The 25,835-nt window shown below is 40.4% G+C and overlaps 2 protein-coding genes across 2 annotated transcripts; both read left to right on the top strand.

The window, feature by feature from the left end:
* The first annotated feature begins 8,359 nt into the window (after positions 1-8,359).
* On the top strand, positions 8,360-9,008 carry LOC122617906. Its single transcript, XM_043793951.1, has 3 exons — positions 8,360-8,422; positions 8,482-8,799; positions 8,853-9,008. The coding sequence occupies exons 1-3, from the start codon at positions 8,360-8,362 to the stop codon at positions 9,006-9,008; spliced, it is 537 nt and encodes a 178-aa protein (XP_043649886.1).
* Positions 9,009-9,539: 531 nt separating this feature from the next.
* On the top strand, positions 9,540-10,196 carry LOC122618094. Its single transcript, XM_043794226.1, has 3 exons — positions 9,540-9,602; positions 9,656-9,973; positions 10,041-10,196. The coding sequence occupies exons 1-3, from the start codon at positions 9,540-9,542 to the stop codon at positions 10,194-10,196; spliced, it is 537 nt and encodes a 178-aa protein (XP_043650161.1).
* The last annotated feature ends 15,639 nt before the right edge of the window (positions 10,197-25,835 follow it).

Here is a 25,835-nt window from a genome sequence, read left to right as displayed (position 1 = left end):
CCCTTCGTCAGCCCTTTGACTTTCAATTCAATGTGTTTCTTGGTCTTTTGTTTGCTTTTTTATGTCTGCTCGATTCCTTTTGACCCCTCCTCCTGCAACCAAAATAGGCGGCTGACGTCAAAATGCAAGCCAGACGGCAAAAAGGGGGGTGAGTGGGGAAAGAAACCGAAAAAGCAAGTTGGAGTCGCCTCTGCAATTTTGCGGCGCGCTCAAAAAAATGTTTTGCACAAAAACTCCAAACATACGACAATAAAAAGTACCCGCGATAAGCATTGGTATACTTTTTTTTTTGGTATTCTATTGCATGTAAGTTTACAGTTTATACTCGTAGGCATTTAGAAAAATTACTTGCACCAGAAATAATATATATTTAAAAATTATAATAATTATTAAAATATATTCGCTACTTTCCAAAAGAATTACCAACATAAACATCAAGTCTTAAAATTTTTGCTGCTTTTTGTGCAAGTCAGTTGCATCACACTTCTATAACCAATTATATGAAATATATTTTACTTAGTTACGCTTCGATAAAAATGCCAATTGTATTTTCGAAAATATATTAAAACCCTTTTGTTTTGCAAGTGTAAGAGCTCGAAAAAACCTATCCCAAAAAATCCTCAAGAGCAACGACAACAACAACCACAACAACAACGACAAGGGCAACAACAAATTGTGCCCAGCAGACAACAAGGAAAATGCAGACGGCAACAACAAGAAGCACACGCAAATATCGGCAAGAGACGCTGATGACGACAGCTAGGCACAAACACAAACACAATCACAAACACACGCGCAAGCAAAACCAAACGCAAACACAAACACAAATACAAACACAAACAACCACCGACTAAAGCAGCAGACTTTATGGTTTGCTGACGTTGTTCTTGTTGCTGTTGTTGTCGGTCTGCAGACGAGGAATACTTTTCAAGGTCACGCATAGAATTTCGGTATTTTGTTTCATGCGTCTGCTGCACACAACACACACATACACGAACAACACGAATGCAGAGCAAAAAAGCGAGAAGGAAGACAGACTGCGACAGACTATCCCTATCCCTTTTCGGCATTAGCAGAGGGCTTTTTGCATACCCTGTAATTGAAGAGGATCCTGGTTAATCCTGGTTAAATAAAAAGTAAATTAGGAAAGCGCACTATTCAAACAAATAAATAATAAAATAGTTATTAGAGAAATTTAAAACATCATTTTTATTGTTTCACTCCGCTAAACTGAATTTAACTAACATACAAAGTGCCACCTTAAATATGTGTATTACATTTATTAAATTATTATTATTATTAAATTATCTTTCAGTATATACAAACTTTTATTTTACTATCTAACCCCAGATTGTTATCCTAAAATGGTTAAAAGTATAAACAAAGATATGCGACTGTTCCAAAAACTGTTGTTAATCAGAAGTGGAGCAAACAAATTTAAACAATTCAGCTTAAATGATAATTTTGTATATTAGTATGTTTGAATGTATTAAGACTCATTTAGGTTTTGAGGCTTATCTGTATTACTTAAATATACACAAATATTTTTTGTTTGAGACGTTTAGCCATAAAAACAGAGATATCTTCCATAAAAAGTTCAGGTCAAAGTACAACTCTCTCTCTCCTCACTTTTTAATCGTTGTTTTAAAGACACTTTCGGATAATAAAGTGAAAGGAAATAACTTATAGCAGAATTTCAGTGCTTTACTGTATACAGCTAATAAAAACTGGGTATCCATTGGGTCGAGTGGTCCCCTGTCTACTCCCGAAATTTCCATGCATTTGGGGGCTATATGTTGCATCGATGAGAGCGCAAAGAGCCTGTGTTTGAGCAGAGCATTTGAATCACTTTGAGGCGTCTGGTGTCTGTGTCTCGCTGTCTGCACCCGTTTGACTGTGTCTGTGTCTGACATTGAGCCACTTTGCGACCGGTCGCCTGTCTCCTGTCTCCAGTCTCCCGATGCTCCCTTTTCTTGTCGTGGATGCTCCACACATTGGGGAGCCGTCGTCTGGCGGAGAGCTGTAATCGTGGACACACCGAAAGAATATATTCCCCATTGATCTGGTACTAAACATCTTTCGGGTTAAGTTTATTAGCAAGACTTTTACCAACCCGGAAAATGAAATAAGTTCGATATGGAATTCTGCTGAATATAAACCATCTCAGAGTTTTAAGAAAGTAGGAAAATAATTTATATGTTAGAACCAATGCAAATACATTTCTTTTTATTATATTAAGTTTAAATGAAATAAAGAAACTGTTGATTTAACATAGCTTAACATATAAAACACCAAACGTTTTCCCTGTGCAGTCTATGGAGTTCGTGGGAAGGAGAAGTTCGGGGATTGGTTGGATTCCAACCGAAAAAATTGCCTTAATAGCGCATTTTCGTTGATTTTTTTGGCACTTGTTCTTGTTGTTGGCCGTAGTTGTCCTTGAAGTCGCTCACGTTGCGACTGCCTTTCAATCGCCCTTTCCTTGCAGTCTGCCCTGCCCTCCTCCTCCCCGTCCCTGTCGACTGCCAGGGATTCGAGTCGACTTTAAGGACTTCGTCGGCGCTTGGCTTGTCCTTTATTTTTTTTAATGAGACACTTGTGTATCCTTTGCAGAGAAGGTACATACAAGTGTCCTTTTCTTAAGCTTTGTTCGACTTTTTCTCAGGTTATTTTCTTGTCTTCTTTCGCTACTCTTCCGTCATACACTGGAAATAAATATAATGCAAATTAAAAGTTAGGCGAGCTGAATAAATTGAACAGCAAATATGTACTCATAAAAAATGGGTATTTAAATACTCGCTATAAAATAATGTTTTAAACCATATGCTGTTTAACATAAACTTTGAAAACACTAACTTTGCAGAAAGATTTACATTCCAAACTGATTATGATTCTATTTTAAAATTCGTCCAAATCTTTACTTTCAAAAAACTATTTCAAAAACACGTATATTATGGTTAAAAAGAAAGAATTCGTTATATTTGTTTTTACAATTTCCTTCCAATAGTAATTATGGTGCTATTTTCATTCAACGATCTCGAGTTCTCCCGGTGTACGTTTTTCGTGACTTTTTTCGGCCTGGCACTTAATAGGATAATAAGCAAATAGGCTTATGTAAGGCAAGGAAAAAAGGACACACATCCCCAGCGAGGAGCCGTTGACAATGACGTTAGTCCGGAGAGTTGCGGGCATACAAAAAAGGAAGAAGCCCAACAGTCAACAGTTCATCTCGAAGTTTGGGGGAGGACAGCAAGGCGATGAGGAGGACGGGTGAGTGAGGTGAGTCTCTGGTCTCTGGTGTGAGTCTGAGTCTCTGCCCTCTGGACTGTGGCCTCGCCTGCACTTATCGTAATTTTATGCACAGACCGCAGACGTCTGCCCAGCCCCTTCCCTTCAAACACCTCCTGCCCCCCTTGCAGCGCTTCCCCACGCCCCTGGCCACAGTGAGCTCACCTCTCAAGCGACCCCTGGTCCGCCAGCCAATTGCTCCGACTGCATTTTTTGCAGTGCCCCTTTGGACTCTGAGATTGTCTCGTCAAAAATTGATAGGCTGCTTGCAGATGTGCCCAACGCTGGCACAGTGGGAAGGAGTCAGTCCATGTTATGCTAGAAATGAATAACCAAATAGTAAACGAAAATGGTAAATTATTTTACCATTTTATTGGCTTAACAACGAACCGGTTTCCATTGAAACAAAATGGGAATTGAAAGGTAATAATCTTTATTACAAAATTGTTAAAAAAGGATAACAACAATACTAATACGTTTTGCCACAGCATCAAACAACCCATTCCTGTGTGTATAAATTGTATACATTTCAAAATAGGCATTTTCCCAATTATTACACATTTTCGAAGAACTCCAACACAGTGTGCATATTTTTTTTACATTCGCTGAGAGGATGGAACGCCAACAAATACGTCGAAAAAAGCGCGCTCAAAACAAGCTCCAGTCCCCCAGCAACAGTTCCCTCTTCCGAACCCTATCCCTATCCGAGTCCCGATCCGAATCCCAATCCCAATTCCATGTCCGTGTCCGTGTCCAGCTGCAAGACCAAGACGACGACGCCGCGAGTCCAGCAGACGACTGACTGTAATTATGGTCATGTCAAATATGGGCGACGTTGACGCAGCAGCAGCAGCAGCAACAGAAACTGCAGCAGCAACAGCAACGAAAGTTGCATCAGCAGCATCAGAGGAGATGCAAGTGGATTTCGACTAAAAGCTGGGTCTTGAAGGATGCTCACTTGAGGGAGCAGCAAACTTGAGGGGCACCAGTTGATTGATGTGGTCTGGCTGACGGGGAATAGCCTGGTCGTTTGGTCTGTTTGGGACTGCATTTGGGAGCCCCGAGTTCGTGTCCGATTCGCTGTGGGTAAGAGTCCGATTTCCTATCTGGGCCTGGGCTGACTCTAAATCCGAATGGAGGTCTTCGTCCCAGCTCCAAATGGAGCACATGTTGCTGCTGACTTCGGCTTTACTCTACCCTTTGCCATTTTGCAATGCAATATGTGGGCATATTCATTCTAGGTCGAAGATAATTAAATATCACATTTAAGAAGGGTTACTTTATTAAGTATTGAATATACAAAACTTAAAAGCAAAATGTGCTTCGTTAACACATGGATATTGAAACGTTCGAAAAATGTTAATGTATTTTAACATTGGATTTTTTTATAGAATTGAAGATATTTTAGTTTCGTCTTCAAAATAAAGGGGCATAATCTAGTGCATGCTCGTGTTTCAGTACCGAGCATCTTTGGCACCTTGATGTCTTCGTAATCAACCATACAGCCTTCTCCTTGCCTTCATTATTGTTTTCTTGTGTGTTTGATTGGACATTGCCTTGATTAAATCACTTTTCAGTCACTGACAGTTAATCAAGGCGTAGGGAAGTGAAGCTGGGACCGTGCAAAATACAAAAAATAGGGGGGAAAACGCATTTTCAAGGTGCACCATGGGGCGTTCGGTCGTGACTCGGCCCGTCTCCCCCTCTCCCTCTCTTTCTGGCCATACTGTTCGCTCTCACTGGTTGTCCGGACAACCGACAACGGACAGCGGACAACGGACAACCGACGACCCAAGCGTCGCCGCCATGCAACTTCCGCCTGCTCCAATTGTTTGCGCATACAAAGAAGCCACGTCGCATCGATGCAACTGTGTGTGTGTGTGTGTGTGTGTGTGTGTGTGTTTGTGTGTGTGTGTGTGGTGTACATAGGTGTGTGTGCGTGGTGCACGTGTGTGTATGTAGGATATAATCCAAACAAACATATTGTTTTGTCTGCAGTTCTACCCCCGCAGGAACCCCTCTTGTCACGCTTTTCACCACTCTACACCCCACCATTGAAAAAACCCCGCGCGACCCCGTCTGTTGCCCATGTCCCCTGCAACCCCCTTGCATTTTTTCTCTTTGCAACCCCCTCACACCGCCCCTGTCTGTGTGTCGATTGTATTGGACTGCATATTTGCAACAAAGCGTCGTCGTCGTCGTTGCCGTCTGAAGTGCATCGCCAGGAGAGGCGAGAGCAACAGCAGCAACAGCAGCAACAGCAGCAACAGCAGGAGCAGCAGCAACCGGCGCAGCAACAGCAACCGATGCAACTGCAAAGCTCAGCATGCAGTTTTTGTAGTCGGTTTATTCGAGTTTACGTTTTAATTTTTTACCCTTTAGTTTTTGTGTTTTCTTTTTTTGTTGCTTCTTGTCCAGACAGTGGGCAATTTTCGTGTCCAGCAAAGATCGGAGTTTATGGGCTTGTTGACCAGAGGCCAATGCCATTTGCTGCATTGTGGCATCGCATCAGTCAGCTTAGTGTCACAGCAAATGGCGAGTAACTAGGGGATTTGATTGGGTTTCAATGATCTCAGTTTGGTTTCGATGACTACAGCCAAGTAAATCAGATAATATTTAACGAGTTTGAGAATGAATATATAAAGGGTCCTGCAACAAGGCAAGGATTAAGTTTATACTTTTATATAGCATAGTACTGGTTTTTTAAACATAACTTAAGCATAGAGCACAGATTTTATGGGTATTATTATATAATATATACAATGGCTTTTTGTCTGGAAATAACGATCTTCATTAGTAAATATTTCTTGATTTTTGTATTTAGTTCTGATTCCATTCGAACACATTTCTAACTATCCAACGATCCCGCCATTGGCTTTTTGTTCTAGAAACAATTTTCTTGCAACAAGAGCGGTTCTGCAACTCACATGGCTTTTGAAAAAATGTTCTACTCTGCTCAACAGCATTAATTATTCCCTTTCTATGCAATACTTTCACCCAAGCTTTGCATGTCTCATTTGTCCTGGCAAATCTGTTCCCCTGGCCCCTGCCTCCTGCCTCCCGGCCCCTCGTACCGTCGCCGTCGCGTTCTTCTTCATTAAACTTTGCAACAAAAGCACTTTTGTGTCAGTCAGTCCAGCCAGTCGACGAGCAGGGCCACCGGTGCCATTCTCCGGCTCCAGATCCGCTCCATTTTGAAGTTGTCTGCGTCTCAGACACCGGCGACAACAACACAGCGGCAACATCGGCGACAGCAACAACGTGGTGCAGCCTTTTAGTTTAAGTTGTAGTCGTCTGGCCCCGGCCAGAGATGCACTGCGGGAAATCGCCGTGAAAGTTTGAAAGAAAAATGTACTTTTGATAGAATAATAATAATCAATTTATAAATGTTCAATGGTGCCAAAGAAATATCATTGAAACTATGCAACAGTACTGACTATCTCAATCTATTTAATGAGTTACAGACAATTGTATAAGTAATTAAATAGTGGTTGGCATTTTTAAGATATCCTTGGGTGTTTAAATCTCGAGGGCGACAAATTCATAATTTATTTAACTGTTGTAATCTTTAACCAGTTTTTTCAATAGTTATTTAATGTATCCGATGTATCAACTGGAATATACAACTTTTCAATTACTTTGTTCTTATTGTGGGCAGTGCAAGAATATTGAGCGCGGGACTGGGAAACGGGAGTCTGGGTCTCTCTAACTGCGGCTTAAGTAGGTTGGCTGGCTAACCACCCTGTGTTCGGCCCTCAACCACCCACCGTACCGCCCACCGCACACCCCCCTTTCTGCGCCCTCTGATGTGCCCTCTTCTCTCGCCTTCACTGCCTTCTGCTTTGTTATTCATATTATCCGGCAAATATTTGTCGTTGTCATACGAAAAATGTCTACAAAACGAACGAAAAAACACACACACGCCGGGCGAGGCAAGAAAAAGGGTTGCTCTTGCATCGACTACCCTACTCAGCCGCATCCTCATCCCCATCCCCATTCCCATTCCCATTCCCACTCCCATCCCCATCCATAGTCCTCGTTCTCGTCCTGAGTCTGAGGCTGAGATTCAAACTCTGATTCGGATCCAGTGCCAGACGAGCGCTGTTCGTGCCCCTCGATCCGCACTAATGGCCGCAATTGTGGGCTGCCTCCTCGAATCATCGCCCGCTCGGCAGATTCATCCCGACCCAAATTGTCAGCAGCAATGTGCATGGTTTGTGCACTGATTCACCCCTCAGATAATATCTTAATAGATTCTTTTCGCCCGGCTGCGGCTTCATTTGAATTTGAATTCAGTGCGACTTTCGCAGGATTGCCGACTCTGTCAGTCATTCCATCAATGTCTCTGCGGCTATCCAAGGTGTCTTGTCCAGAGGCCTTTGGCTGACTTCTTAGCGTTCTCGTTCCCGTTCTCGTTTGCGTTTCGTGAGGTGACAGGATCCTTCGTCTCCCTGCGCAATTTGTATAATGAGCATTTGGCACACAACTCTTTTGACTTTCAGCACCTCATTGTGCCCCCTGACTGGTGGCATCTGGATTTTATTGTGGAAATGAAAGCTGTTCTCTGCATCCTCCTTCTGGGTTATTAATTGGATTTTATTAACACTGCTTAGTAGTCTCAGTTTTTGCAATCAAAGTCTGTAGCTCACAGTTTTACATTCTGCAAATTTAATGTAAAACTCCAAAATGTACTTACTACCCATTTACGGGAAATGCAATTTAATTTAAGTACTCATTAAAATGCACCAAAGAAAGAATTTATTTTATAAACAAAAAATTCCAAGTTTATTTATCTTATTGGTAAATTATCTTTTAGGGAAAGGTAAAATTAATTACCGTCACACCTCAAAACGGCTGTTAATTATTTTCCATTCGAATAAACTCTTTAAAAACCCGAAAGCTTGTGCCAATAATTTATAAAATCAGAATGGGTATTAAAAAACAATTCAACTCTAAATGATGTGAACAATTAGGCATTGGTTTATTTTATGTTATTCTGATAAAATGTGCGGCTTGCAGTATTTTTAAGTGGAACATTTATTTTGCTGCATTTATTTAAGCTGCAAAGGTTATCATGTCGTATGTGCTGAAAAAACTTGTTATCCTAGTAACATTTTTATTGACATGGAGATTAAGTGTAAGCCAAATGTATTGCTTTAACACCAATCGAATTTAAAACGAACCACTTCCTTGCAGTATTGTGTCACTTATAAACTTACAAATGTGAATTGCGCAAGCCACAACAATTCATGGGTTACAATCAACGAGTGTCGCTTGAAGGCTGTCAGTCGAAATAGAACAGTTTTTAACTTCAATGCAACCTTTCATCATCCGACTAATGATATAGTAATGAACTACAGATTTTTGAAAAGGGAAAGCGGATATAAGCCATGGTTGTACAAAAGGAATATCGACGGTTGCCGTTTTTTAAAAAAGCCCTACGATATTCTGACCATATTGATATACACTGTTTACAAGGACTTTTCAAACATAAATCACACTTGCCCGCTTTATGTAAGTATTGCAAATGCGATAGACGTTATCTTTTTTTATTTTTTTACTTGAAGGGAGACATTTTGATAAGAGGAATGTACCTAACGACTCAAATTAAGGCCATTCCCTATCCCTCCGGCGAATATATGCTGCAAATTAACTGGATTTTCTATCGGAACATTCAGTTCGTAACCAATGTTAGTTACGAATTCATTGAAAATTTATTGTAATGGATATTACTTAATTAATAAATAAATATTTTATTTGTAATTATATTTTGTATTAAATATTTTCGTTTAATTTGGCACCTTTTATAAACACATACACTTCAATTACAAACAAAAGAGAATGCTGTATCTCGACGTTGATACAAACAAACAGACGGACGGACAAACAGACGAACGGACGGACGGGCAAACGGACATGGTCATATTTACTCGGCAAGCAGTCGTGATATAAAAGAATATAACATACATACTTTCGAAAACTTGTCCTTCTTTCTATTACATAGTTTTCAATGCGTCCAGTATATCCCTTTAGTTTATAAAAACAGCAACATCATCGTAATCAATAACTCATTACATAACTTTAAATTTCGGCTTATTATTTATTAACATATATATAATATTCAATCACAAATACTATAAAAGAGATCCAATTAAAAAGAGCTTGAAAATGAAATTAATAATATATAATGGGCTATCATTATTAATAGAGCAAAACCATTTGAAGTTCGGCAGTATTTTAAAAACACGTGAATCATGAGGTCGGGCCTGAAAATAGTAGTTTTTTTCACCATTTTGTGTTTAATCTTAAAGCCCAGTGTAAGTTTTATTTAATATTTTGAGTTTATAAAATACATTGCGTAATAATACAGGGTCCAGTCGTCTTCAAACTGACAAATGTCGTTTGCGCCAGCTTCAATAAAACCTGGGTTCGGATAAATCAATGCCGATTGAAGGCGGTCAATCGCCATAAGACTGTGTTTAATTTCAATGCCACTTTCCACTATCCAACCAATGATATCTTTGTTCAGTACCACATGTATAAAAGGGAGAATGGCTATAAGCCTTGGCTTATAAAAACACAGATCGATGGATGTCGGTTTATGCGAAGGCCTTATGATGCCTTTGGCATATTAATTTTTAAAATGTATAGGAACTTCACTAATGCCAACCACTCCTGCCCGATGTATGTGAGTTTATCGGTCCAATGCGATTCTTATATGCGATTCACTTGTAATTATTTTGTTTATTTTAAAGGGTGAAATTCTCGTAAGGAACATGTACTTATCCACGACAGCTATGCGACTTCCACTGCCCACGGGTGATTATTTACTGGCCATGAACTGGCTGTTTTATGGAAAACCCCAATTTGACACGAATGTTAGTTTTCAATTTGTTGAGGACATATTGTGACTTAATTGATAAATTGCTTAATGTCCTTAAGACTGTAAAGTGATTTATATCTCGAAAATGAAAAATTAATAAAGTGTTTAGTCTTTTCTACTGAAAATCTTATACCACTCTCCGCCAAGATGAATATACATATACATATACGAGTATCCATTAGAGGATGCCAGGAAATGTGCTTTTTTTAGGGAACGCGTGAAATAACCCGTCATTAGCAGGCCTTTGGTAATAGACCTGTCGCCTCGCCGGCCAACTCCAAAAGCCATCCTCAGCATATGTTAGACATTTATGTCTTGCTTTTCCACACGAAAAGCACGAGCAATACTCCAGCACACTGAGAAAATCCCTTACCCCTGGAAAATTAAAAGAACTTACAGTGGGAATATTCTTTGAAATAAAGAAAATAAACTACGATCATCATAAACTATTAAAGTTATGAAATAAAAATGTTAAAAAAGTTTTATTGGTAGCAAAATCATAGAACTATAAAATCAGTTCAGTATAATAATGTAATTATAATCACAAAGTGCATAATCATTTCTTCTACGATTTCATATTCAGAGCTTAACAGAAATATGTAGATTTCATTTAGATTTGAATTATACAAAATAAATATTCGAGTGAATTAAAAGGTTTTCCTTAAGAAAACACAGTTACAAGTCAAATCCAGTACTGAAATAAAATTTTACTTGACCTTGTTTCGCTCAGTGCACTGATGCGCCGACCCACCCCCAGAAAATCTCGGCCGCAACTAGCAAACGTTGGCGTTGGCCCTCGGCGACTATTATTACTACATTTACGACCCTGCTCCTGCTCCTTCTTCTTGTCCTTCTCCTCTCCGGATGGAGCTGCTCACTCCGCTCCAGCTGGAGCAGCATCCCCGCCAGCGGTGTCCATAAAAATGGCATTGTAATGGGACTTTGGAGGCGTCGCCATCGTTGCCACAGCAGAGTCACTGATTGACACTTTTTATGTTTCAGCGGCTGCTGCTGCTGGCAAAAGTTCAATGAGTTATGATTCGAGACAGGGCTCTTTGTATTGGCCATTGTTCCATCTTTAGCCAGTCAATGGAGGGCTTAATGAGCTGGCTGTCTTCGGGAGCGGAGAAAGGGGGCAGGAAATTCATTAGCGCGGCGGAATCTTTTGGGGCATTTGTACCTGTTGCACACGTTGATAAATCGAACTTTATGCACGGAAGGAAATATATTTGTATGTATATAAATATATATTGTAAAATAGCTATAAGTTAAGAATTAAGCATTATTATCGAACACTTTTAATAAGTATTTCATTATATTCAATAGCACAAAGTTAATGGGTAAGCGGAGCAAAAACATGTTTAAAAACTTGTTAAAATTACCATTTTAAAAGCCGGAATGTGTTTTAATGGAAAATTGGAAGATAAAATGGCTGTGCAATCATCATTTGTTACCTTATCGTTTTTTTCCTGTGTGCAAAATTGTCGATGCATCATCAATTGTGGTGCAAATTTTGAATGAACTGAGTGAAGAGTCGTGTGTTTCGCAATCATCATCTGTATCTGCCCTGGTGTATCTGTATCTGTATCTGTATCTGAATCTGAACCGATGCCCGACTAGACTCATTGTCTGGCCAGCATGTGAGGCGATGCGATTTGTGTGTGAGTGGTGCCAACGCCATTTGCCTTTGTTTTTTACTTTTCTTGTTACATATTCTTTTTGCCGCGGCAGGCTGACTGGTGGTGTCTAAAAATATCAAAAGCAGACCCATCGCATCACATCGCATCACAACATCGGTGCAAGTGAAGTAAGTGCAAGCTGGTCTGCGATGTCTTTTGTTGTCTCGCTACAGTCTGCTTATCACAATCGCAGCAAGCCAAAACAGCAGCATCTGAAATCTGAAAGAGCTGAAGTACAGGAATCACTATCACAATCGCAATCAGAATGGGAAGCGGTCGCTTGTCGCCCTGCCAACAGCCGCAATGAGTCAAAAGTAGTCTTTTGCACCAGTCACGACAATAGCAAGTTAATGACTAACACTTTGGCATGCAGATTAATGCACATTTGTGGGCGATACCCTATATAAACCCTATAAAAGAACTGGCCACTTCAGTTCGTTTCCTAGAAGTTGGCTAATTTGATAGGCAGCAAGTGTTTGCGGTGATCAGAATATTGGCAGGTAGGCGAGCAGATAAAGTGAAAGTTTGCTAGCTAATTATTACAAGGAACGGATACACTTAACCTGTTCAAAAAGTGGTTTATTTATTTGAATTTTCTGTTGTTTAATTAACAATGATTTAAGTTAAGCGTATTCTGTTTCGCATAGTTTACGGAATCAAGCAAGCACCTTAAATGCGATTCTCGCGGCAAAGTTTAATCGACGGCCTGGGGCATGAGGTGGTGTAAAGGCTGTCCCCCAGCTCGTATTACGTATACGACACGTGCACCGCCTCAGCGCTGGCTGACAATTAAAAATGCATACATATGCATCCATTTTATTTATTTAATTGCCACAATTTATTTATACATGCAGACAGACAGCTCACAGCCTTGGCACGATCACTTGATCGCATCGATCCAATCGATTCTATGTGATCCAATGCGATCCAATCGATCAATCCAATGAGTCGAACGGCCAGGTGGCTCAAAGCAGCCGCCAAAAAGTCAACAGAAAGCAAATTGCCACCGCAATCGCCAACCTGAGACCCAGAACTCGTCTTCCCCCACACACGAAAATGAAAAATAAATACAAAAAAGTGAGAAAAAAAAGTAGGGAAGATACGTCAGCACATATTAGATTATCAACATAAACAAAAATGTTCCGTCTCGTCGTGTGTGTACACAATTCTTTTTTATGTATTTTTCCCCAACATTTTGGGAATATTCATGGTATGAAGAAAATGAAAAAAATGTATTTCTTTGTATGCCAAAAAAGCAAACACAGACGAGAGACGCGACCAAGTGCCAGTTTTGGGTGAATTGCGGGTTTTTACTTCGCCTGGGTGGGTTATAGGTGGTGTCTGTCGGTGGTGCAAGCGGTGCGCTGAGGTGGTGCAGGGGGCGGCGGTGCAGGGCGGGTGGGCGTTTCTCCTAGTAACCGCAGGTAGGTCGCCAGACATTGGCATACGTGAGAGACCCCGGCCAGACAATGTTAATTAGCACTTCATGATAAGTTGTCTCAATTGTTGCCGTCGTCGACTGTCGACAGTCGGCTGAGAAGTGCGCAGCGGGGGTGCTGTAGTTGCAGGGGCGGAACACGGCGTTGCAGGGGGCTATTGGAGATTATGGGGCTATCGGGGGCTATTGGGGGGTTGAGGGAACTTCGAGCGACACGACACATTCGATTAACAACAACCGGCTAGCCGGCAACAAAATAACAAATCCGCAGACATGCTAATATATTTGAAGTTTCTATTTTAAAACAAAGCAACAGTGTCTGGCACACTAATATGGAAATCAACTACCAGATCTGGACAATATGTGCTACCCAGTGCTGATTTCATTGGAACGAAGAGTATATATAATATGAATACTATTGCAAATACAGCTAGTAAGTGAAAACTCTTTGCAAATTAATGCAAATACCAAATTAAATGTACTTAACAAGCGAGCTATGTAAAATTTGCAAACCAAATCTCTATCAATCAAATTCCAAATACCGTTATGCTAAAGGTCTTCCAGACTCTATGATACCCCTTACTTAAGTCAAAACCATTACCTCCAGATATTACAGTATCGAGAATATAAATAAATTAAATTTGGAGTTTAAGATTTATTACCTTAAAGTGAGTAAAGGGGCATTTAAATAATATACCCCACAATCACCCAGCAATGGTAGCACAAAAAAAGGTCGAAACGCGTATCATCAAAGGAATGTCACATGTGAATCATATCATTAAAAATAAAACCAAACAAAAAATAAAATAAAGGCGAAATAAAGCTGCATAAATAAATTTAATTAACGTGCGGTTGTCGGCGCCCCTTCCCCCCGCAGCTCCACCACCCCGACCGCCCGTCTGACACTTTAATTTCTTGGACTTTGCACGGCGGCTCAAGTCGGCAAACAGAAAAACCGCAAAAAATCGAGTGACAATGAGCCAACCGAAATTTAGCTTAACAACAAAAAAGCGAAATAAATATTTATAAGCAAATAAAAGCGTGGCAAGTGGAGTAAGATGAAAAAACGAAAACAAATTGTGGGTCATAATAGGAGACGAAATTATGAGATATAATTTATAAACCATAAATGGCGCAACCTAAAGTAATGTGCCAAATTAAATAGTTACAAATTCCAAGTGTTTTAACCACAACGAGCACCATTAAACTCGAAATTAAAAAACGCTAAAACAAATAATTTAAACAAAATATAAAACAAAAATGTATGTAACAATAAAAAAAGTTTTATTATAAATATATTAAAAAAATATATATTAATAGATATGTATATAAATATGACCATAAAGTACTACAAATACTTAACTGTGAGCTATAAAATAGAAAATAAAAGGCAAAACGCTACTGTCGAGTTTTTCGACTATCAGATACCCGTTACTCAGCTGGTGGGAGAGCGAGGGAGAAGTTTGCGCATCGAAGTTGCTTCGTCAGCGTCTCTAGAAACTGCTTTATCTTAAGATTTTAGCTTTTATGGTCCCTGAGATCACAGCATTCATACGACTCGTCTAGCGACTAAGAATATATATACTCGTATACTTTTTTAATTTAATTTTTTTCCCAATTTCTATCGATATGCCAGAAAAATGTTGATATGGGTATCTGATAGTCCAGGAACTGGACTTTCAGATATCTCTTGCTTTTGTTAAAAAATCCCAATTTACACTTTGCGCTTTCTCGAACTGCTGACGGACTCGGAAACTTACTTTATGTCCGAAGCTAGCAACTGCATCGGCATCCGAACCAGGACCAAGTTCAGGACCAGGACCAAGCCTTGGCGTCCACAGTGGAGCTCCGCTTCTTGGCACCTTGGCGGGGGATGGCGATGTTGGTCGGTGTTTGGGGCGCAGACTCCAGAATGCTGTGCGCGAACTTCTTGATCATATTCAAGTCCGCTAAAAGGCGTAAGTTGGTAACTATAGACACAGACATGTTGCACTTGCACTTCCAGTCGCGGAAGGGAAAAGTTCAAGAAAGCGAAGAAAATCTTTCAAACTGTTGTTGTTTTTTGTGATCAAAGATATATATTTATATTTTTATTGTTGTTCTATTGATGTGTTTATTAATATAATTTAATTTACGTGTTTTTTTATGTGATATTATTGTTATTATTATGTAAATCAGCTGTCCAAATAAATACAAATATAAAACAAATGCTTTAAGAGAACGAAATTGAAAAGAAGAAGAAAATATATAAAACATTTAATTTCTTGAAATTCAGAAGAGAAAATTATTCTCTTAATGCTAAAAACTCAACATATGTTAACATGCTGTTAACAGCAGCTAAGTTGTTCAGTTGCCACCCGTTCCGCTCTCGCTCAGTGGTGAAGGTGAAACGCTCGGAATCGTAATGGAATATCGAGTCCCAGTCGTGTTTTTTTCCACTTACGCTCATTGAAACTTTGCGTGCTTTTCGGTTCAGTTCGTTCCGTGCGCGCTACAAATTATTAAAACTCGAGCAGAAAACACCCAGAAAAGCAGTACGCCAACAAAATATGACAACCAGCCACAGTTTTTACACCGAGCAAGCAGCAGCCAAACAAAGTGAAGCAAAATAAGCAGCAGCAAATAATAAATAAATACACAAAGCCAACATATTCAACTCACACAACTCACACAACATACACACACACACATAGCCAGCGTTCCTGTACTCAAAGCATTCCTAATCGCCGCAGAAAAAATAACAACAAGCATCAGAAAGCAGAAATAACATCAACAAAAATTCAACACAAATAACAGCAAATAAACAAATTGAAGGAAATTAAGTTGAAATCAAAAAATCAAAAATAAAGCCATGTATATAAGTGTTGCTTAGATCAATTCGCCAAAAAGTGTCACAAAAAGTGTCTATGAAAATCAGCAAGTTTAAACAAATTTAGGAAATTTATGCCCTCAATATAGCGCAATTCCTAAATCAATTGTAATCTAAAATATATAGTTAAAGCCAATACACAAGTAAAAATCGAAATAAAAGCGGGTATCACGTCGATAAAAGGTGAGCGAAGCACTTTTATATTGGGGAAAAACCTTTTTAAGCCGATTAGCCATAAAAGCACAGCGTAATTGAACTTTGGAGCTGCAAAAGTGTGCCCAATATTCGGTAGTCGCACTGTAGGCGCTATCTAATTATAAGCTATTCATATTCCATCCGAAATCTGCTCTCTATAAATCGCATTCCGGCGACTTCCTGTCAACACTCACACACCACCGCAAACAGAACAAAAAACAATAAAAACTCGTACGAAGAGCTACAAAATCCAGTCAAAAACTGTCCACTGTCCACACAAATGCAATAAATTTTGAAATCAGCGCTGGTATTTTTCACTATTTCCAACCAGACGACAGATATCACACCCGCGCCAAGAAAAAGAGTTTTCTGGCACGTATAGCATTTGTTTTAAGGCAGTTTTGAATGCTTTTAAGACCCTTTAATATTTTTTGTGGCTGTCATAAAGCATCTTGTAATAAATTAGTCGCGGGACAGAAAATATATGATTATTGTTTGGGGGTCAGGAAGATATAACAAATATTTGGTTATTTCACTTGTGGTTTGGGGTGTGCCTTTGTCCGACTTTTGCGGCTTTGGACAAATGCCGTTTCACCAAAATTAATTCGAAAACTGAAATAAAATAAATATGCAGTATGCTTTAAGTTGAATAAATTGGACGTTAATACTTGGGCCTATTATAAACCTGTCTCTTTTAATATCTTGATATCTAAAAGTTAATCAAAATAGTTAAATTATTATTTACATTAATGTAATGTAAATATTTACAGAAGACATGAAAAGTCTATGAAAATCCTATACTCTATACCATTGTTATTAACAAAAGCACGAAAAACTCAAGTTTAATTAGAAAGAACACTGTAAAATCGGGATTTTCTCACCTGAAACACAAAGCGCCTGGCTTGGCTTTGATTAGATCTTGCAAAGACGGTTTTGGGCCAAGAAAAAGCTAAGAACTTCCCAGAAGAGCTTTATCTTTTCTGCTCTATCGGAGCCGCAAGGTTCTGGCTTTTCTTCGACTCTGACTCCAACTCTGGCTTTGGCTTTGGCTATGGCTTTGACTATGGTTATGGCTATATGGCTGTGTGGCTGTGAAGACAAAAGGCCCGGGCCATGGAGTTTTGATGGAGGAACCAGAACCGAACAAAACCAAGTCAAAGTCGCGTGTAGTATCTCCCCTCTTTATCTAGGCCCCCTCTCTCTCTCTCTCTCTCGCTCTCTCTCCGCCGCACAGCAGTAGGCAAATCACTTCCGTTCAATGAACCCATGCGTAAGCTGGGTTTTTTTTTGCTTTTGCTCTTGCCTTTTGCTTTTCCTTTGCTATTGCTATTGCCATTGCCTCTTGGCTATGCCACACACACACTCACACACACGCGCGCTCGCACACCACACACACACGAACAGCCAGGGACACACAGACCCTCACATGTGGCTCAGTCTCAGTCTTTTCACTTCGCCTTTTACATACAGATGTGGTGAAGTTAATAGAAGCGCCTGGCTTATAGCAACTTCAACTTTAAATTGTGTCAGGAAAATAACTGCGAAGCTAACTCTCAATATGTTTGATAAATACGAACTTAGCAGCACATAGCCATGTCTTAGATTGCCAATATTTGTTTAACAAAAAAGGATAATTTCTTTAATGTTGAAACATACCAAAAAATTAGATATCAAACTTCATATTTGAATTGGTATCACAACGAAAATCCAAGACATTGCTCTTAAAGTACTTTCCCCGACTGTAGGAAATTCCCACAGTCGCACACACGTGCAAGCAAAAGAGTTCCCAATGCTTTGTCGTCTTTGGCTTACCTTTACTCATCCGTATGGCCTCCCACCTTCGGTTTTCCCCTCTCCCGTTTTCCCCGCAGAGAGCATAAGAATGTTACGCATACGCCTCGTATGTTGTCACGGAAAATTTGACTCACTTGGCCGGCGAATTCCGAACATCTTTACGGCTGGCCATTAAAATGGTTATTATGTTTTGAGTTACCTCCTCCAGTCGTTTACAAAAATGCCAAAAATTTGCGCAAAACCGAAACGAAAACTAAAACAAAAGTGTATCGTTAAAAGTTCATGAGAAAATCACGAAGCAGCGACGGCGGCTCGATTGACCAGAAAATTAATCGAAAGCTAATTAAACAGCTGACGACATGGACACACTCACACGCACACACACACACACACACACACACATATATATAGGGCCAAATCAAGGTCTTTTGTTTTTGCCATATCGCCGTCCCTGTCGCGCAATATATCGCTCATACGCCCCATGGCCGCTTATCAAGCGTCTGGTCTGGTTCTTCTGCCTGCTTCAGCCTGCTTCTGCGTCGCTTCTTGGCTTCTGGACGGTGTGAGAAAAGGTGGAGCCAGGCAGCCGGTCTTGGTCTTATCACCAGAGTTCTCGTCTCTTCTCGCATTTCTCTATTTTGTGCGCTTTTTTGCGTTTCGTATAAAAGTGCCAACACAGGCGCACAAAAAACAGAGATACCCGTAGAACCCATGGACTTGAGCACCTGTCCGACGGGCCGACGACGTCAACAGCGCTTCCCGCGCCACCCACATGACCACCACGGCGGAATCAGCAGCACTAAACACCGGAGTGGCAGCGACACCACACTCGGAAAAATGAATCTTTGGAATTCCGGAAGAGAGCTCTTTAAACGCGACGCAATTTGGAATTTCCAGGGAATTTCATAATAAGAATCTGGAATTGCAGATAACTGTGATTAAAAGTGACCTACTTCAGAGATACTGTTTTCAAATTTGAAATCAATGTTGCTACTACTGAGTTTTAGATAGATACACAGAACGGTATCTATTGAATTCATTAGCTTTTGATACTTTCTGTTACACTTTGTATTTCCTGTAAATAACTTGTTTGAATTCAAATTTCTGCGAGTGCACAACCAAAGCGGCAACACCACCAACACACACAGCAACCGAGCATTGAGATTAGAGAACAGCAACGGACAGCAACTGACGAACGACGGGCGACAACATTCCCCAAGGTCATTAATAGTGCTGCAGTGGAGCAGTCCGAGTGGCGAGGTGGGTGGGATCGGGTGGGATAGCCCCGCTGCAGGCGGGCGGCGACTGATTGAGGGACCCCGGTTCCTTCGATAAGGAAATCGCCATCGAGATGACCAGCCAGATAATCACGTGTTGCGACGGCACTGCCGACTGCTCGTTGATTGACCCTCAAAAATTTGTGAAATAGTCGAGTGGTTATGGTTATGGCGTCCAGGCTCTCACTGCCTTCAGTTGATAATAAATAAAATCACTAATTGCCACGAGAGAATTGGTTTTGTTGAGAGCTTAAGAACTATAAGGTTTCCGTACTCTTTTAAAATGTTTTACAAAACATATTGGAAATGTTTCCTTTTGCATAAATGAAATGCATTGTCAAATCTTCTTTAAAAAAGCATAGAAATCATAAATAAATGGAGAGTGGGAATATTAATATTATTGTTTAACATCCAACTTGACTAACACACTGCCCAGTTGGGCATACCCGACTCGAGGCTCCCCCATTGATACCCTTTAAACCGAGCGAATCATTGGAGTTCGTAATCAAGTTTACATACACACACAGCGGCTGAGAGCCGCATATATAGTCATCAGTTCATTCCAATCGGAATCGGCCAGTTGTCTGGGTCGAAGTCTGAAATTTGCTGTTTTATTTCGCTTCGATTTTACTGTTTCTGCGATTGTTGTTACTACTTTTCGAGTTCGTTTCTTCGCCTCCTTTCGCCATTTGTCGTCTTTCCATTGTTTTCGTTGGCGACTTTCCTATAGACTTTTGTATATTTGTATATTTCGATCTGCGTTTTGTCTTCTTTCCTATTCGACTTTGACTTTTTGTGATATCCGCCAGACGAGATACTTCTGCGCATGCATACATTTTCACCCAACGCCGTCAGCTAATAAATGCTAATTTCTGTTAGTTTCTATATAAGAAACAAAAAACGAAGGTTCACCGAATATCTGGAATTCGGGGCTTTCTTTTGTCTAAAGTCTACACACATTCATTCCCACCATCTTATCAGCTTTGTTCATTCAAGAAATACGTATACAACAAACCGAGATTTAAGATTTGCACAGGAACAAAAACAACAAACACATGATGTTTCCAAACTGGACAGACAAGCGGCGAAATCGCTAATCGATTGACATGCGGTCTTTGCCTGATTGTTTGAAGACGTCCCAAGAGTCCAGCTGAAAAGTTCACAGATTATGAGACTCGCAGGGCTGGCGATAGAGAAAAATAAAAGACAGCCCAGATTAGTCAACACATATTATAATACGCCGTCTTATTAGGGAGAATAAAAAAGGGTGATTTAAAAGTAAAACTAAACTAAACTGCAAAGGGATAGTGGGCGGAAAGCCTGCATTTTTATCACAGATTTTTAATCGATGGGGTGAGGCACACTTCAAAAAAAATTTATATGTACAATCTGTCCTTGTGAACGTAACAATGAATTGCAAATATGGAAAGTAGAAGCCAAGATAGATTACCAAAAATGTTCAGTTCAGATAGGTCCTAATAATCAACAAATTTAAATTCTCTGAATATAAATTGAATGATCACAATCTCTTTTATTAAAGAATTAGCATATTGATAAGTGGAAATTCCCAAAACGACCCTAAAAGCAATAGATAAAACTGTGATGAAATTCAACTTGTCTATAATATCGGATACCTATTTTTAAAATTTAAATTTTATTAATTATCTTTAAAATTTTCATATTATTCTTTTCTTGCATAATATTCGTTATTAAATTCACTAGCAAACCACGAATTTGGAAGCAAACTTAAAGCTACTTTTCGCAGCACCATTTAGATGAGATTTCCATAGAGTGATGATAGGGGAACAAACCCCCTAAAATGTAATATAATAAAGTTTAGGGAATACCCCAACCCCATAAAATCCTGCTACAAAACTGAGCTGAATCTGCGAGTGGAACACGTCTGGGCCAGAGGAGTATCCGATTACTTGGAGCGACCCTGACTTGTGCCACGTCATGCCACTCGCTCCGTGCGCTTGTGTGTGGTCAGTAGAGGGTATGGCATAGCCTGGCACATACTCGTATGTAGAGTGGTATGTGGTATGGTGAGCAGTCAGCCAGACAGCAGCGGATGCCGGTCGCAAAGGGGTGGAGCTCGGGAGAGGGGCCACCTGATAAGGCCATAAAAAGGCGAGTCGAGGCCTAGAAATGAAACGGAAGCTGGCTATCGCTGTGTGGAGCCGTTGGAGCAGATCTACCCACTGCAGCAAAGGCCCAGACACTTGACTAATGCTCCTCCTATATCGCTCAACCGCTCCCCCCGCTCCATCCCTTACTAAATAAACCACACAATAGCGCGATAGCCGAAGAAAAAAGGAAAAAGCGACAGAAACTCTTTCGCTTCTTGGAAATTTGTCTCGACAATCAGCAGACTCCCATGACTTAGGCAACATTCTTGGGTTTCTCACACAGTTAAAAAAGAGGAATGCCATTAGGTAATCAATTTAATTGCACACTACAATCGAAATGCCAGTATCTTTTTTGAGAAAGTACTTTATGTGTTGGGGGTGTTTAAAAGTATAAAATCAAAATTAGGCAATTATTCATTTACCTTCAAATTTTTTGACACGTAAACCTTTTTTACTTTAACATTTATATGGCAAAACAATTATAATCAATGTTAGAAATGGTAAAACAAAAATAATAAAAAATAATAATGACCAAAAGTAATCAAAGTCCCATATAATGCTAATTTCTTTAGTGTTGCATGTTTTTTTTCTGTGTGCACATTTATTTTTGGCTTGGCAACCGCCCAGCGACCACGCCCCCCGAGTTGAGCTTAGGGCCACTGGCTGCCTGTGGCCTACATTTTCGTGAGGCACGAACCCGTGACTTGAAGCTCCCCAAGTGCGGATGTGTGTGTGTGTGTGTTGGCTTCATCAATGATTTATTTGCGTTTCGCGTGTGTCTGTGTCCTGCTGAAACTTCCTGCTTGAATGTTTTCGGGTCCTCGCACACACACACACACACATACAGACACGCGCGCGCACACCCTGCTTTGACCCCTCCCCCTCCGCCGCGCTGCACCCCTCGAAAATGTAGGTCAAATATTTATCTTCCGCCTGATATTACGTAAGATTATTTCTGTCTGGGGGCACATGAGGTTTAGTTTTTCAGCCAGACAGCAATTAAGGCCCATCATAATTTTCCTGGAAAGGAAATCCCTTCAAAGCGCCGACACAAAAGCGCTAAAAACCCATTTACAATCGCCCCATGGCGTCATAGTTCAGTTAATACCTACCGGCCATATACTCGTATATACATACATATACTGTGTGTGAGCTTTAGTGTCTGCTTCCATCGCGAATCGATATGTAATCGCAATGGAAACGCACACGTGCAGTGGAACTCGGAATTCAGAATTCAGAATTCTGAATCAATGAGCGATTACAAATGGAACCAACTATATGTCTGCTGATAATGCCCGTAGACAGGCGGCAGGGGGAGGTGGAGAGGTCGGGGTATCGGAGTATCGGGGGATCGGGGAATCGAGGCCCCTGCCACACCGAATAATTCCACGTGCTGTGGGCCCAAAGGCGAAACTAACAGCCGAAATGTTGAAATTTAAAATTCAAATTTGACAACAAAAACACGGCGGCCTCTCTTTCCATTTACTCTTTCGCTCGTTTTTTTTTTCCTACTCATAAAAAATCAAAATAAAATTCCGCAAAAATGTATTTTTATGTCTGGCTGTCTCATGTAGGCCTCGAAAAACATTTCTCCTTTTTGTTTGTGCTTTTGTACAGATGAATGATCTCTGAGGTGGCTGAAAGGGGGGTGTGCGCTGCACATATATACACATATACACATATATACATATATATATGTACCGAAAAAATGTTATTTTGTTCAGCCGAAATGTCGGACCCAATTTTCCGACCGCGCCAAAGAGTAAGGCGGCCAGATAGACCAGATAGACAGACAGAGGCGATATTGGTAAAAATAGACAGACAAATTGTCGCGTCATGCTAGAAACAACAAGTAAAACAAAAGCGAAACAGAAATTCATTTAAAAATAAATTTGAAAACATTGTCAAATGCCTTTGTTGTTCTTTGCCTGTGCAATGAGACTAGGGAAATACAATTAAAAAACAGACCGACAACAAGACAACTAAATATACACACATATACTTGTATATAAATATGTTTGTGTCGGCAGAGGCGGCGTCTGGCATTTTAACTTTTGTTGTCCGCTGTTTGCCTTTTTGGCTTACCGAGAAATTTATGGTCTTGCAACATTTGGACAGATTAACTACCCGCCTTCCTCTATGCATCCCTCCTTCCTCCTTCTCGCTTATAAATGAGTTGACCCTGCTCGAAGTTGGACGCGGCAACATTAATTTCAATGAAATGCAATTAGCATAGATAGATCGAAATTCCAAGAGGCCGCCTTGATTGCCGCGATCTGTGAACGACGTTTTTTGGTTGCAAAACCTCTGAAAGATACTGGGAAATAAGTAGTATCCTACGATAGAGCATTCACTCGAATCATCTTACACAATAATACTTTGAACAAATAACTGATTTCCGTGGAAGGACCATTCGACAACGGTAGTTGCAGTGGATTATTTTTCTTGCTGTGTGGCAAACACCATTCTCGGCTTTCATCTTTCAAGTGCTGCCGAGTTTGGGCAAGACGACTTGGATTACAATGGCAATGACAAGAGAGTGACTTCAAAGCGGATGCGCCGACGCTTGTCGCGCCAATCGCCCTGTCTCTTTCCCTTCCCTCTCTACTCAGACTACTTCTGTCTCATTTGTTTATTTACTTGTAAGAAAAATCGATTGCCTCGAGTAGTTTGCCGGGGCATAATTACACTCCCAGTGGTAAATGCTTGCTAATTCAATGGGTAAATTGTTAATTCACTTGATAACATTTATTTTTGCCATGTTCGCGTACATAGTTTCTAGAACAGAAAACATTTTGAATGCAGTAGCCAGACTACGTAATTGTCGGGAATTTTCGGCAAACGTATAATTACTCGTACCCCCGTCTGCCTCTGAATCATGACGAACGAAACCCAATTTTAAAAGCATTCCAGACGCGAACTGGTGATTACCAGCAGCGATTAATGAGCTATATTGTTTCGTGGTCAACTAATCTGGCATACAAGTGCACCCATTGATGCCGGGCATTCGTATATAAGCATCCACACATAGGGGTAGCCACAAAATGGCGACTAATCAATCAATTAATATTATTTAAAAACCATTAATAGGCTTTCACTAATCATTTTGTTTGGCCAGAATCGGAAACTGAGCCGACACTTTTATATAAACGTCCGATGGTTGAAAATTATAAATTAGCCACACGCCCTGATATCAATTTGCACGCCTCAACTCTGTGATAGGCGATAGATAAAAGCTAAATAAGGCAAAAATGAAAAAAAAAAACAAAGAAAAAAAGGTATCATAAATAAAAGTGGCGAATAAATGGCAGTGACCATCACAATGACAGAATGATGACGGTCGACTGATTGATTGATTGGTATATAAAGAGAGAGAGTTTTAAACTTGTGATAACAGCTCTATAAATATGAAGAAGAAATTAATTGAAATGGCTTTGCTTATCTGCAGACTATTGCTGTAATGCAACAACGCAATTCCCCGGCGCTGTGACCCGTGGCGTATGAGTAATCGATGGTATTACGTATACGCCCAGCTAACTGCCATATATCATTCTGGGCTGTAAAATCATCCGAGCCGAAGGAACTGGAGCGCAGACAGTGCTGTACAACACCAGCGGTTGACACACTTTACCCGAGGTGGTGGAAAATTCGCTACTTGAGGATATATTTTCTATGTATTGTTCGCGAAAAAGGGCCCACGAAAATGTAGAAAAAAGTGGCAAACCCCACTTTGGCGACTTCATCCCCCCTCCATCCATACATGAACTAGATTTTTCGGTCTGAGAGCCATCCACCGCCCCCTGTTCGACACGCCCACTGACCCAGTTATATGGGGTAAGCAGCGCTGGAGAACTGCAAATTCTAGACATAGGGAACCTAAACCAGGTCAATGAGTCATTGGCCGCAAGCAAACCGGGGAAAAATGGAGCCGTCTACAGCGCACAAGACTGAAACAACTAGAGTATAGAATGGACAAGAGCGTGGCCATTTAAACATGTGAATCTCACTTCCCTTTTTGCGTAATATTTCGAAGCCTCTGTCAATATTTGCCAGCCAGGGAGCCATCATCATCGTCATCATCGTGGTGGTGGCCATCGTCATCTGCAGTGGCTAGGCAAACAGAACAAAAGTCGACATCAATATAAATTTCTGGGGTATCGGACGATGCGGGAGGAGTGAATTGGAGCCGAAGCTAACGTCAAGTCCAAATGGGGGAAAAACCAATCTGCAAATAAACAGAAAGACAGAATCAACAAAAAGTATGACACAATGTTGCAATAAGACAG

Source organism: Drosophila teissieri, chromosome 3L (genome assembly GCF_016746235.2).
Source record: "Drosophila teissieri strain GT53w chromosome 3L, Prin_Dtei_1.1, whole genome shotgun sequence".
NCBI classification, from domain to species: Eukaryota; Metazoa; Arthropoda; class Insecta; order Diptera; family Drosophilidae; genus Drosophila; species Drosophila teissieri.
The sequence above is the reverse complement of the archived record's forward strand: the minus strand, read 5'-3'. Positions and strand labels throughout refer to the sequence as shown.

Coding starts and splice junctions, on each gene's coding strand:
- LOC122618094 (XM_043794226.1), top strand. CDS start 9,540: ATGAGGTCGGGCCTGAAAATAGTAGTTTTTTTCACCATTTTGTGTTTA. Junction 9,603..9,655: donor GTTTAATCTTAAAGCCCAGT/GTAAGTTTTATT, acceptor GTAATAATACAG/GGTCCAGTCGTCTTCAAACT. Junction 9,974..10,040: donor ACCACTCCTGCCCGATGTAT/GTGAGTTTATCG, acceptor TTTATTTTAAAG/GGTGAAATTCTCGTAAGGAA.
- LOC122617906 (XM_043793951.1), top strand. CDS start 8,360: ATGTCGTATGTGCTGAAAAAACTTGTTATCCTAGTAACATTTTTATTG. Junction 8,423..8,481: donor TATTGACATGGAGATTAAGT/GTAAGCCAAATG, acceptor ACTTCCTTGCAG/TATTGTGTCACTTATAAACT. Junction 8,800..8,852: donor ATCACACTTGCCCGCTTTAT/GTAAGTATTGCA, acceptor TTTTACTTGAAG/GGAGACATTTTGATAAGAGG.